This window comes from Lonchura striata, chromosome 6 (assembly GCF_046129695.1).
Source record: "Lonchura striata isolate bLonStr1 chromosome 6, bLonStr1.mat, whole genome shotgun sequence".
Taxonomy (NCBI): Eukaryota; Metazoa; Chordata; class Aves; order Passeriformes; family Estrildidae; genus Lonchura; species Lonchura striata.
The window spans coordinates 46,749,833-46,764,508 of record NC_134608.1 but is presented as its reverse complement, the minus strand read 5'-3'; the positions used below and the strand labels follow the sequence as shown (position 1 = coordinate 46,764,508).

Genomic DNA, 14,676 nt, shown 5'->3' with positions numbered 1-14,676 from the left:
GACAGCTCCACAACCCTTGTGCTGTTTGCTGATCCTGCAGCCCACCTCATCTATCCAGCTGCAGAAGAACCCACCCAAGGGAGATGTGAAAGCCTCTCCAGATCTTGGGGAAATCCAGAAGGTTATCAGCTGCTTCTCCTCATCCTGGCAGTAGGAAACTTCAGAAGATGGGTGTGGAGTATGGATTTCTCCACCATCTTCTACCAGCTGGCCTTTTTTTAGTCCATCTCTCCTTCTTCAACATTTATAAAGTGGGAGCAGGAATATCTGCCTCTCTTAAGAAGATCAGATTCATTAGGGCTCTCTTCCCATGTCTTGCATTTTATTCACACCCCTCTATGAAAGGATTTCTACAGGTGTCTCTATAGCTTGAGCATCAAAGAAAGGCCAAGCACAGCTTTATAGGGGTGTCCTGCAGCATTATCTGTACCCTGGGGAGGTCTGGAAATGGTCCTTGCTCCAGGCCCGGCTGCAGTAAACTTTGTGGGTCTGTGTGCTTTGCATAACAGGGCACCACAAAGGGCTGCCAAGGTCCAACCCACTCAGAGTCCACAATCTCAGCACAGCCTTGCCACACTGTACCTCTGTCCCCTGAGCCCTACAACACTCACAAGCCATTGGAGAAATCTTGCATTGCACTGGGCTCACTTGTCCTCTCAGTGTTCAGCACCAGCTGAGGACAGATCTATGCTTCGCTTTGCTTTGCTCTTCCTGTGTTTATTCCTAAGCCAACCAAAACACTCTTTGAGCTGCAGAGCAAGTCACCTATGACATGGGACCCTTATTTTTGAGCTAGGGGTGAACTGAAGACATGAGTCTACCACATCATCTGTGGAACATGCTGGTGGCAGATGGTATATAAACATTTGTTTTCTTATTACTCAAGAAGGGAAAACAGTTGGGAAAGCAAAAGTTTCTTAATTTTTTTTTCCAAAATTTAAGTTAATGAATGGAAAAAATCAACAAACTTCCCAAATTCTTTTTGATAAACAGGATTTTGTCTTTAAAAAAAAAAGTAAAAGATGGACTTGGCAGGGTTGAAGTCTGCTATTTTTCATTAGGACAAGATGATGGTATGGCAGGAATGCAAGACAGAGTGGTGCAGATGTGTGAAAGCATTTAGGAAAAGGCACCCCGGGATTTGAGAAGTGCCTGTTCCCAAAATGGGTTGATCTGAGGTAAAGGAAACCTTTGGGATAGGAAGATAGTAAACCCCTCCCCCGCCCCTTTTATAGTGGATATAAACAGTTTTACGGTATTTCCATCAAACTGAAGAAGGGGGGGAGGAAAAAAAAAAAAAAAAAAAAAAAGGTTTCTGCAACACACACATGTTCCCCATTAATTAGGACTGCTGTTAACAACACGTTGCGCCAGAGCTGCCAAGAACTGTCAGACGAAGGACAGGGAAGCCCACAGCAGAGGTTCTGCTGCCTCCCGGGGTCCCGTCCCGGCTCCGTGCTGGGTCAGCCCCCAGCAGGGTGCGGGGCAGGGCTGGGGGCAAGGAGAAATGCCCGGCTGCACAGGGCAGCCCCTGTTTGAATGTGAATTCCTCCCCCCGCTACACACACACTCCACTTCAGCTACAGACATTTTCCACAGAAATTCTGGCTATGTTCGCTTTTGGTTGAGACTTCGGGACTATTTTTGGCTTTTTTAAAACATACTTAGGGGAGGCGCCTTCTACTTTTATTCACATAAAGGATCCTTATTTTTATGTATTAAGGGACACAGAAAGAGGAGGGGAGGCAGGGTGAGGGGAGAGCTGATTTATGCTTTCATTCAGCTATACAACAACACCACAAATCTACATGCAAGCTGCCTTTCCTCCTCAGCAGGCTCCAGACAAGCTTTTGCTGCAGCAGAGACCACCCCTAGCATCCCAGTTTTCTCAAGCCATCACTGGGACAGAGAGCTGACCGCTGGATTTTAAGCATCTCTCACCTTCGCACCTCCTTGCAGGCACTTCAAGGGCTGGGAGCAGCTTTATCCTTCTCCTATCAGATCCTCTCTTCTCAGCTCCCTCCTGAACTACTCCCCTCTTTCCAGCTCCCTGAGTGCTGGTCTGGATTCACCAGTCGGTGTGACTGAGGTTGCACACTGAACTGACTCATGTTAGGGTTAAAGCAGGGTCCTGAACTATCTTTTCCTCTTTGAACAAATGTAGGAAATAGTGTTGCAACAGTGCAGCAAAGTTCACTGCAGAATCTTGAAGGAGGCGGAAATGATTGCATTTTAAAGTAAAAATTATTTCCCCACACTTGTATACTCACCGTGTCCAAGCAGCCAGTCCATCAGCAGGCATCAAGACGTGTGTTCCAAGTGCCCAGTCCAGGATCCCTTGCAAGGACATGAAGGAGGAGAGACACCAGCTATCCACCAGCAAGTCTCCTTGACTCCTTGGAGGTTGGTGATGATTTGCTTGTTTTGGATCTTCCTTTTTGTACTGTTTAGGAACAGACAGGGATTAGCCTCTCCACCCTGTCCCACCTCACTGAGTCATCCAAATGTACTCACTGTCCTTAGGCTCTGGATCAGGGCATCCTCAGAAGTTGCACTAGATATGTTGAGTGGCTAATCAAGGAGGTTTTTTGCAGCTCTTCTGCTGCTGCCTCCACACCAGGCACCTGCTTCAGCCTCACTCAGACCAGCTACAGGTCTCCATGCCAGGAGCAACCAAAAAGGGGAGAGCTGAAGACTGCTGCCTTTTCCAGTAGTTGCCTTGCAAATGCCCATGAGCTGGAGGCATTTCTGTACAAACTCCAGCCCTCTGACTGCTGGGATGCAGGACTCCATGGCTGTGTACCTATATCCCACAAGCTGGGCCAAGCAAAATATCTAAAGCACAAGACCTATCTCTGGTAAAAGTTTTGGGATATGAGGATGCAGTGCGATTCTTATTCTTCCTTTCAAATCCCTAAAATGTTGCTGTTGGAACTTCAGCCCTGCAGTTTTGTGAGGCTTTATAGCTACAGTGATGCACATGGTCTTATGCCAAAAAAAATTAACTACACATATTTAACTACATATATTCAACATCACCCCTACAAATGTCATCTGAGGAAATCCTCATAACTACTGTCCAAAGCACTGGGGATTTGTTGGACTTGTTTTTGGAAGAGGAGTCCTTTCAGACAGGCAAGAAAACATCCTGGTCTAGATTTTCAACAGCAGGTAGTGGTTTGAGTGGGTTCCCTATTACTTATCCAAAGGACATTATTTTGGGTGCCTTCCGGCTAACAGCTTTCCTCCTAGGCATCTTGAACCAAGAGTGGAAAAAGCCACCAGAACCACAAGGATTTCTGAACTATTGGAGCAGACTGGACATGTTTCTAGGCTGTAATTTAACAGGAACCATTTGACAGTGTGAATAAAGTACCTCTAAATCTCAGTGCACTTTGGGAGAGCTCCTCAGATCGCCTGTTCAGATGCACGAGAGATAAGGGGAATGTTCAGACTGAATTTCAAAAGGGCACCACAGTGCTGTTTTGGAGAACATATCCTAAAGTTTTTGATTACAATAATTCCATTTGGGATAGTTTATATTTTTGAAAATATAAATAATTTCTGTAGAAAGTTAACAATTTTCTCCCTTATATACAACTAATCAATTTATTTAAAAACTTTTTTTTCTTTTTAAGAAAAGAGCAACCTATGTGAAAATTTTCAAATATCACTTCAAATACCTCTTCTGATGGCATTTGAAAATCTAGCTTCCCTTTTGGGGCACGTTGTAAGAATCAACAATAGTAACAGTTTGATGTCTGCCTTGTTTCAATCCAGCAGGGTGGGGGGGGAGGGAGGTTTGGCAGAAAGTATTATTGTCATGTGGGAGTCTCAGAAATGAGTTGTCTCCTGGCTAATATTCTTCCACTGCAATGGTAAGTCAAATAGGCTAGTAGCCACGGCAACAGCACAGAATTCTTAACTATTGCTATGGTTATTTCACATCATTCTGGGGCTACCCCAGTTCATACCGTTATCACTCAAGACATTATTTCATAGTGATTTCATTAATTGAGTGCAATTTGATATATGACTAACACCCACATTCAGTTTAACAGGGGTCATGTTAACTGCACTTCTGCCTGAAAGTGAAGACAAGTCAAGCAAAAACAATGCTACAGTTTTAAAATAAATACACAGAGACTGACCTGGGTTCATAGGTGCAGACCAGCTGTGTGACATCTCTCTTTCATTCCAACTACAGTACATATCTTCCTAAGGAAGATTTTGGGGAAAAAGGTGGGGGCTACAGCATCCCTAACCCCACACCTCTCATGAACCCTGCAAGGAGGGCCGGGCTGGGGTAAGGCATGACATGTGAGCAGTCAGTGAGAATAATACCTGACAAAATTAGGAGCAACAGCCCAACTACCACCTGTAAAAATCCATCAGCTTCCCAAGTATCATAATTTGATGTGCATAACTTGAAGAAGTTAAAAAACATTTCCAGCCTTGAACAGTTTAGGAACACTTCCTGGTCAGAGCTGATGGAGTAACTGGACCATGGGCAGAGAAAAAAACAGAAGCAAAATGACAAAAAGAGCCCAAGTTTCCAGGACACCATATTGCAAAGCCTCAGCATTGATTTACTGGAGCATGATCTCCTGTGTAGTCTCAGCAAGACAGTAAATCCATGGCACTTCCTGAAGATGTTTCCAGCCAAAGTTTGTTTTCCTGTCCAATGGCACCGATGCCCAAGAAAGCCACAACACCCCTGAGCTGGTGTTCTTTGCCAGAGCTGCACAACTAATCAAACAGCAGGAGATTCCCTGGTTTATCTCCTATGTTCATTTGTATTACCATTCATTACTCTTTAAAAATGTGCACCAGGTTTCCCAAAGCAAACCTTTGGAGGGCCATGTGTCCCCCTGCAGTGTCAAGTGATGTAATTTGACTGAAATATCTGGAAAGCAAAAAAAAACCCCAGCCAGCCAACGAAAAAAATCCAAAAAACAACCCAATAAGAAGCAATAGCAAATTGAAAAGGGTTCAAAAGACCCATCTTTCAGAAAATTGAATAATGATGTATTCTGCAAAGACAAGCCCTTTAAAGTGTTTCTAGTTTCAGAAATATTTTAAAAAACCCAGTGTTCCTATTGCTTTCCAGAGTTATCTGAATTCCTTCAAAAGCCCACTCAAGGTTAAAGAAGAAAAACAATGTTATTCTAATAGAACAAAGCTTTTTTTTTTAATTTTTTTAATTACAAGATTTGAAATACAGTTGCAAAAGAAGAGCTAGAAAACCAGAAAGACTCAAGTTGAAAGTTTATCTTGTGTTAATTTTTTGCTCTTTTGTCCCCTAGGTTTTTTTCTGAGGTGCTCCTCCTCCAGAGAGCTGCTTCAAAGAAGCTCTCAAACCTCCCCCCCACCATTTTTTTCTCCACTACTGTTTTATTCTGTAGCCTTGTTTTAGCAGTTTGAGAATATGCAGGGCAGGGATTTTTCTACCTAAGCCCATCATTTTGTTTAGGAAGCCACAGAAACTGCAGCTAGCAGCTCATCACTTTATAAACATCCTAACCGTATGCTCTGGAGATCATTTCTGTGTACAAACAGTTTCAGCCCAGTTTCAGCTCCTGCAATTTCTCTGATAACAACTTGCCATGTTTACATCCATCTGAAACATTAAAATCCCCTGGGGAACAGTGTGGGTCCTCGATTATTTATCTGTTTGATCGACCTGAACAACCTACCCACAGTATTTTCAAAAGGCTGACTTCTCGGCAGCGGGAACACCAGGGAGGTTGGTGTTACTTGTCCTTCTGTCCTCAGCTGCCTAATCTCCCTGCCTGCTCCTTAGTGAAGATGTTAATTCAGAGCAGAGCTGGCAGCAGTCCCCCTGCTGCCCCAGGGGGTTCCTCCTAGCAGTATGCAGGCAGTCATTAGTCTCTGACTATGGTCTGTCAGGCAGTCCAAGCCACTGGGCCCTGTTCAAGCCAAACAGGGATGTCACATCGTGCGAAGTCATGCCATAAAATAACAGGAGGAATAACTTAGGTTTGAAATCCCCGAGGGCAGCTACCCCATCAGGCTGGCGGATTAGAACACAACGCAATGCTAAAGCACAACAAATGGTGCTGGGGTCTCCGGCTTGCAGGGGAGGGAAATGGTTTAACACCAAAAAACAGAGGAACAAAAGAAGGGTTTGAGCCAGGTTCAGCCTAAGCCATTTTTATGCACCTAACTGAAGGCCTCTTCTAACACACCTTAGCTGTCAGGAGGTGGGATAGGTACAGCCAAGGGTCATCTGGATCCTGCAGCGGGAAGAACCACTTTCTAACAGTGACTACAAGGATCTTGGGGATTTTGTGACAAGGAGAGTACTAATCAGAGTACTCTAGGCATTCTAATATTTTAGAAAAATAGCTTGCATGTACCACAAGGGCATGCCCATAACCTTCACCATGCTAGTGCTATGAGGAGGGTCTCAAAGTAAGACATACCCTTTGAGAAGGGAATACATGACAGTAAGAGGAAAACAGGGAAAAAAATGTAACTTGGAACAGATGTAAAAAAATTCCAATAAAATAGCATTTTCCCCTCAAAATGAATTTTTCCACAGTCTATAGGGTTTCAAAAGAAAACTGGGCACTCTTGAAAAGGGATTTTCTGGTAGCAAACCATTTCTGTAAAAATGTGGACATAGCTCTCCCAGGGATCAGGATGATTCAGTGCTGCTGGAAATATTTAGTAGTTATCTGTAGTGAGATGGCAATATTTTGGTTACTTAGACTTCTGACGAGCATGGATCATTACAAATAGCTTATTATGAAGCTTATAAAATGAGGTGGTAACTGGATAACTTGACAACAAATTATTTTCTCTATATGTAAGTGCACGACAGTCTATATTGGAAAATGATAAATTACACCATTCATGTGCCCTGAATTCATTGTAATCTCTCAAGGGGGGGAAAAATCTAGGTTAAATAATGGGCAACTAAACAGAGACATATGTTCAATGTGCACCACAGATCAGAAAGGCAACGAGACGTTGGAAATCCTGCAACAATAGCTTTCCTCAAGCTGGAGCTGCCAGTTGAAACTGAGAAATGCCGACACTTCTTTTTGCCTGATAAATCCTCTAAAATATCCATCTCTCCTTGCACTCCAATGAGGCATGAAGTTGGTAGCACCACACAGCACCGGAGAAAGCGTTGCATTGATTTGCATGCTGCCATGCGTGGCAGCTCATCCCCGTTCTGCACATCCCCTGCTGTGACTCCAGCCCTTCATCTGAGGCTGCTCTGCAAACTGCCAGGCACTCATGGGTGGGAATGCAGGTGTCTGATCACTTCTGATGAAACCATCCGTGCCACCCGTGTGCTTGTGTTGGGAGGAGCGGGTGCAGCGCTGACCCCGGAGAAGGAGAGATTTTGCTGCCCGTGGAGGTTACACTGTAGGATGACGCTAGAGGCAGATACCATCCAGATTGCCGGGGAGGCACTGGGAGAGGTGGCTCCTCCAAAAACAACCCAAGCTAATGGAACACCTCGTGATTTTCTATCTCCATGCCTTCCTGCCAGGTGCACCTCTGCAGGCGGAGGGTGGGCTCCAAACGGGAGAGGCACGGGCAGAGGCAGCTGCCCGGGGGGCTGGCTGGCCAGCGGGTGGATGGGGTGAGCCGGCCCTGAGATGCATGCGTGGCTCTGGCCCGGCATTTCGTCTGTGCAGGAGGGGGGCTGGCGGCGGCAGGCGAGCCAAGTCAGAGCATAGCCAAGAGAGAATGTTCTGGCAGCCCTTCCTGGCAGCCTAAGCAAAGTTATTTATCACTTTGTGCATTTTCCTTCTCATCTGTGTACAGCCGGCTCCAATGGCTCAGCTTGCATTTTGCCTTCCAGAGCCAAGCCAGTCCCTTGGCTCTGCTCGGTCTTGGCCGTCCATTCACACCTTCTGTCTCCTCCAGCTCTTCCTGGAGTAGCGCAGGATCGCAAATTAGGAGTAGGTGTCTATAGCCAGGGAAGAGATCGAAGCATCGGCAACCTACACCGATGGCAAAGAGCACATCTCTCCCAGGGAGGGAGAAGACCAAGCTGCTGTTTACTGGGGCTGAGGAGTTGTGCACAGTTTGTGCTGCTCCCAGGCAGCCTCTGCTGGGGAGCTCCAGTGCCTGCCGGCAGCTATGAGACATTTTCTTTTATTTATTTTAAGGATTGTGCCTTTGTGCACCAATTTTTCCAAACTGGTGGATATAACAACAGAGAATTCACATCAAAATTTTCCAGTTCTATGGACTCTTTTCCATACTGCTGATGAATTTTGCTAAAATGTCTAACAAGGGTACCTAAATTGGGCCTGAAAATAATACTAGCTGCATTCAGATATTTATAAGGCTCCCATTTGCTCTTGATAAGGGCACACCACACTCTTCTAAACACTGAGCATTGCAAAAGCAGATCAATACTAACTCTATTACACCTTGCATCGTCAAAAGCCTGGACAACAGTTTCAAGACTTTGCCTAAAGGAAGAACCCCTGAATTTAGCTGTCATTTCTCTCCTTCTCCCTGAATTGCCCCTGGAGTCTTGTCTGGGGCTCCTAAATTCAGTGCCAGAGTAACAGCAAGACTGCATTTGACCTTGCCGAGGTTCAGGCATCTGCTGGATGTTACACTCTACAAGATGCTAGATAATTCCCAGTCTCTGCAAGGCCAGATCTTGACTACCTTCTAGCCATCTTGATCCCAACAGGGCAAAACCTCCTACTGTTCTGATCAGACACTTTTGTTTTTAAATCATTCTGATCAGATGCTGGAAGGATATAAACAAAACAAAGTGAGGGTGAAGGGGGCACCTGGTCCGCAGCAGATTCCCAGAAGTGCTCATGACAACAAAGTGTATTGAACAGCAGCTTCCCATCATGAGCCCCTGATTTTCACATCCTGAGAACTTTCCAAAATTGAGCTGCAATTTCTCAGATTTGGTCTCTGCCTGAAGGTAGAAGAGGAAGTTGAGTAAAATCCCTTCAGACCTTCTGAAATGAGGAGAGAATGAAAAATTGCATTTTCTTATTGTAATAAAAATTCTAACAATTTTTTTTCTCTGTAAAAGGCCACATCAAGCTGCTTGGAATTTGAAACTCGGTGTGGGTATAGCTCTCATGACAAGCCAGATTCAAAGCAAGCTGAGGTCAATAACTGTCTCTCCCTTGATTTTGCCTGCCTCTGAAGAAGACCCTACAGCTAGGTAAACAAATCGTAGAGAAAATCGTTCAGAACAGTTGTGCCTATTTTCTACTTGGGAGTTGCCTGGGAACAAGCTTAGTTTATTTGCAATGTGTCTAGGGTTTAGATGTATTCACCAAAGCCCAGCTTTGCTCCATCCTCCTCAATTTTTATTTTAGAACCTTGCTCCATGAATAATCTCCTCGAAGAACATATCCACCAGCAGATGAAAGGACATCTTTAGGTAAAGAACTTGTAACTAAATAATTTCTACACTTTTTTTTTTTTTTTTATAGATGGGTCACAAGCAGATGATTTGTCAGTATTATGCATCCCTTGTGCACACCCCAGCGTGTCTGAGGTCCTGGAAGCTGTTCACATTTCAGTGTGCTGCAAGGTAGAGAGCAGTGAAGCCCTTGGTGGATTGAGGACTGACCTCCACACTTCCCTGCAGCTCCAGCTTTGGGACCATCCTTTCTCTTGGCATCGGAGCTCAGAGGTCTTTCTTTGTTAAATTCTACTTCAATTGGTTTAATTCTGTTTTCTTGCTGGAAGAGGATTCAGTAAAACAAACAAAACATCTTACCAATGTGAATATTCACAATTAATGAAAAAACTCTGAAACAGGAAGGTCATTTCTTGGGGAGGGAGACTGGTATTATTTTGAATGAAGGCAAGAGTGCAAAGATCTTGCAATATTTGCTGTAAATGGGTTGTTATGGTGAACATTCCTGTCAGCAAGTTCATTAGCTCAGAGATCCACGAGTGAACAGAGACCAAAAAATATTTTTAAAAATTCAAGAACAGATTAGTGGACAATATTTTGCAATCTTTGTCTAGCTCTGCTTCTCACTGAGAATTAGTAACTTTACTCCAGGCCAGATTCAAATAGTCTTACTCATGCAGAGCAGCACTGTGTTTTATGAGTAACCCCAGTGACATTTAGGGCTGTATTTTGGAATAAGATTGGAATCAGAGAAAGACAGTGGGAGGCATAGCTGAATCACCTTGATTAATAAGTGTAAGATTGTTGGCTTTTTATGTGTCTATATAAATAAACATAATGAGAATAAGGAGGGATGTCTGAGTTGACAGGCATGTGAGAGAATTTATAAACATCTTTTTAATATACAGCAGACTCCTCTTTTAACAGAAAAGGACAATACCCAAAAGTTACTTAATATCAGGAAAAGAGGAATTCACACCTTCAGAAACAATAGAAGATCAAGCCATTTTGTGGGTTTTACTCTCAACAGTTCTGGCTGTTGCCTGTGATATTACATAAGGTCTACACTGCTCTCCGTAGAAGTGATGGATGAAGTTTTCAGAGCTGCCCAAATGTCTTGAAAGCATGTGGTCCATTTTCCTAAATAATAGGGTCCTTGGGATTCTAAATCCCATTGAATTTCAGCACTTCTGGGAATGGTCTCATTCACTTCTAAATCAGTATGCATTTTCCAGTTTGTTATGCTCCCCGTTTCATTTTATCTCGGGACTCCAGCCTTCACCATACATCAATAACAAGATCGTCAGAGGGCAGGATTAACAAGGAAAGCACGGTTGTGCCCAACTGCTCTGTCAAAATGCCTCCAAGACCCATCACAGGCTCCTGACATTACCAGTGAGTGAGGAAGGAGCCAATTCAAAGCTCGCTGATGTAAAGGAAAAGTCCACTCATTTCTATGGATTTCAGTGAGGCTTGGATCAGGCCCTGGAAGAATAAGGATGACATAAAAATAACATGACGTCTGCCAGATTCACCAATATGCTCTGATGTTTTGCCCGGCTCAGTGATGCAAAGCAGATGGGAAGCACTGACAATCCTGGCCCTCTTCAATCAGATACTCCGTCTCTCAGATTAGTTTTCATCAGGCGTTTTATTCACGACGTAAATACATTTATCTCATCAGTGCTTCTGCAAGAGTATTTCAGAAGAAAAATCACCGTATTTCAACTTTATCGGAGAAAAGGTTTTCGTATTTTATCATTTGGTGACTACCAATTTTCAACAAGGTTTCTAAGAAGTTTTTTATGGAGCCTGTGAATTTTGCTGTACTTATGCAGGGCTTGTAATTAATTGAGTTTAGCTGTCTTTTTCTTCCATATCACTTTGGCCCAAGCAGCATGCACAATTGTGCCATTTGACTGTTGCACCATCGAATGGGGCATTGGAACAAATATTCTGCAAAATACAAAGCTTACCTTTAAGTTCAGGCCCATGCTTAAATCCCATCAAAGCTATAATAAATAAATACATGTATGGGCCACTGAATCAGTGCCAGAAAATGCATTTAAAAGAAAGTAGCTCCCTTTGAAAATTACCTCAGTGTCTCTAACCTCTCCTACCCTATTGCTACACAAAAAGGAGGTAAAGTTGTTGGGAAATACTTACACATGATGAATTTGTGCACTCAGTGCCTCGAAGGAAAAAGAAAAGGCATTGCCCTGTCTAACATTATATGCCAGGAACAAGCAATAAAGATGTAATTCAGGCTGAGCTTTCAGTATGCATGATTATAATAAATATAGGCATTAATAGACATTAAAAGTTGCTGAATGGCTGAGAAGCTGAGTAGATTGGATGACGTCCCTCAAAATGAAATAATCTATATTTGGCTGGTAATTCATTTCTTCCGAGATGCTTTCTGCTTGACTCTGCATATATTCCTCATTGCAGAAATAACTTGGGCAATTGCAGTCTGGCTCCAGCCTCAAGCCAGCCAGCCCGGGAACGAGCATGAGTGCGGAAAGACAAGATCCGAGTTCCATATTCCCACCAGACAGTCCTCCACGAAAATGTCTCAGACTATTCGGATAACAGCTGCTGTGCTGCTCAGAGCCTGCTCCCTGGCATAAGGACTTGGCCACAATCACACCACATAAGGGTCGAATTGGCCCCAAGTGTGAGAGCCATCCTGCACTTCTGCACCTGTATTTCACTGGCTTTCCCAGAGCATGTCCTGTTCCTCAGAGCTGAGGGTGGCTTAGGGTGTCTCTGCCCTGGAGTGACAATCTGCTGCCAGCTGTAGCACATCCACCCGTTCTGCCTGCAGTGCCATAGTGCTTGAGCAGACAACATAGAAATGCACAAGATCAGGCACAATGCTCAAGCCTGGGTTACCTCATTTTAGGTAAATTTAGGAAACTTTACAATGATCACTCACATTTTAGAGGTGAAGACCAGACTGCAGAAGGATGGGTAAGGCACTGAGACAAACCTGCAACACACACTTTGGCCAAGCAACATACAGTGAAACTCTATTTCTGGCTGCAGCAAAGATCCTGCTGACTTACAAAGGAAACCAATTAACCCTGTATGCCCGAATTCTTCCTCTGAAAATGAAGGATTGCTTGTCACATATCACTTGTCATCTCTCTGGACTGTAAATGATTCAAGGCAGGAACTATCTCTGTATGAGCACAGTACTGTCAAGTCCTAGCCACAGGTGAAGTGTTACACTCTTCTTCCTTCAGACTGAAGTGCAATTTTGCCATGTCTAATTATGTCTTATTGTTCCTAACATTATAGTTTATAGCTTTGCCACTCTTCCTCTCTCTTCCATTCTGCTTATTTGTAGAAAGGTAGAAATGTCACAGACTAATGGGTTTATACTGCTACATAAAGGCTAAGCCAGAGTCAAGATATTACTGGAACAAATACACAAATTATTAGTGAGACAGAGACAAAATGTTTATTTTCCTGTTGGGTATAGTAATGATGAGATCATGTCCTATCGCAGTGCATTTCTCTGCTACACCAGTACCACACCTAGACCAAATTAACCAGTGGCAGTTCTGCTCCCTAGTCTTTTGGGCAGATTTGAAAGTCCTAGTCTTGGATATTTCATCCAAGATGCAAAGCAGGTGAAAAAAACATGTTTGAAATACAATTGAGCTGCCCTTAATGAGCCATCAGAGTGTCCCTTTACTACACAAACAGCAGACAATTGGCAAGAGCCCAGGATGGAGTAGCTCTGTGTAAGTTAACAGCATTGTTACTGATTCTAGGAACTCACCAGTCCTCAGGGCAACCAGTTATTTCCCTTTTGATCTACAGAAATCTCCCTTGTGGCTTCCACCGTGGCTGGTCCCACTCCTGGGCACTATGGAGAAACAAGAAAAGCTTCAGAAAAACATCCCTATGTGACCACTACGCTGTGATCTCTGCTCAATTTGAAAGCAAGTCCTCAGCCCCAGAAGTCTCATTTTCTCCTGCTTCATCCCCTAGCCCAGCCATACGTATCCATCTTGTTTATTTTTGGAGGCAGAATATATTTTACATGTCTTGAGTGACCCTGGGTGAAACAGTCTTCCTCCAAGTTTTCCCCATGCAGACAGGACTATAAAACAACTGCCCCGTTTTCCACGATGACTCTGCCCAACAGCAAGTAAAGCACAATCAGGAGATTATTCAAAAAGTGTCAGAAACAGTCACTGGAGTAGATTTCACAGGCAGCAATGTCAAGACTGTAAAACATGTTTGATGGAGCATTTTACACTGCTTTAAATTTGGAATTCTTTGGAGAGTGTCTGAGGGTTTTTCAAGAAACAAACACAACCTTCGTCCGCCATGCACATACACGTACACACAAAAAGCTCCTTCATGGAATGAGAAGCTGGCATCGTGGGGATCTGACCTCAGCTCACTCCTCAACTTTATCAATCACATTATATAATCAGTGCAGACTGAACAGCATTTGGAAAATGAGTTGGGCTTTTTTTTTTTTTTTCCTCCTTTTTTCTTTTTTTCCCCCCTCTCCCCTCCATCTAGAGTACCCATGAAAGAGAGCCTGTAGCTCAGATATGGCTTGGGAAGGATCTAATGAGAGTTCTTACCTCACTAAAATGAGGTGTTGTGGTGGTGTCTTAATAGGAGGTTTGGGGAGTTCCTTCCCCCAGGGCAGATTCTCAGAATATTTTGAGGTTTTCTCTTTGGAACTGATAATGAAAGGTAGCTTTACTGCTTCACAGATTCTTTGCATCCTTTCCTCTCAGTAAGCAAGTGAGAGGTAAAACCACCAAGCAGGATAAAACCCCAAAGGGACAACCCAAGGTACAATAGCACAACCTGGCAAGAGTGTCAGCGCATCAGGGTGGTGCCTTGGAAAGCACTGTCCCTCCAGATCCTGCATCTGGGACAAGCCAGCCCCAGCAGTTCCACTTTCACCTCTGGCTCCTCAGAGTTACCAAACCCAAACCACCACACTCCTTGCTGGAGAATCCAGCAGCCAAATGTCCTTTCTCTATCTCCACGACATTTTCTCAGAAAAACCAAAATAAATTGGCTGCAGACAAGACATGTTTGAGAGTAATTTTCACAGCTCACCCTCACTTCATCCTTCCGCTGCACATCCATCCACAGCCACTTTGAAGCCTTCCTAAACCTCATCACTCAACTTCCTGGGCTTTCCACACTCATGGCTTGGTACATTTCCCACACACTCTCCCCTCACTCCAAAAACGCACTTTACTTGAAGTTCAGTGCTCAAGCCTTGTCAATGGCAAGGAGAC

The 14,676-nt window shown here is 43.9% G+C and overlaps 1 protein-coding gene across 1 annotated transcript in view; it reads right to left on the bottom strand.

Annotated features, from left to right (window-relative positions):
• The window catches only part of LOC110468659 (uncharacterized), a 65,021-nt gene extending 51,817 nt beyond the window's left edge, over positions 1 to 13,204 (bottom strand). Inside the window, exons 1-2 of the mRNA XM_077783775.1 lie at positions 13,182 to 13,204; positions 2,271 to 2,443 (exon numbers count right to left, since the gene is read on the bottom strand). Of these exons, the coding sequence (XP_077639901.1) occupies positions 2,271 to 2,292 (22 nt within the window). The 5' untranslated portion in view covers positions 2,293 to 2,443; positions 13,182 to 13,204. The remainder of the gene's footprint in view (positions 1 to 2,270; positions 2,444 to 13,181) is intronic.
• Between the last annotated feature and the right edge of the window lie 1,472 nt (positions 13,205 to 14,676).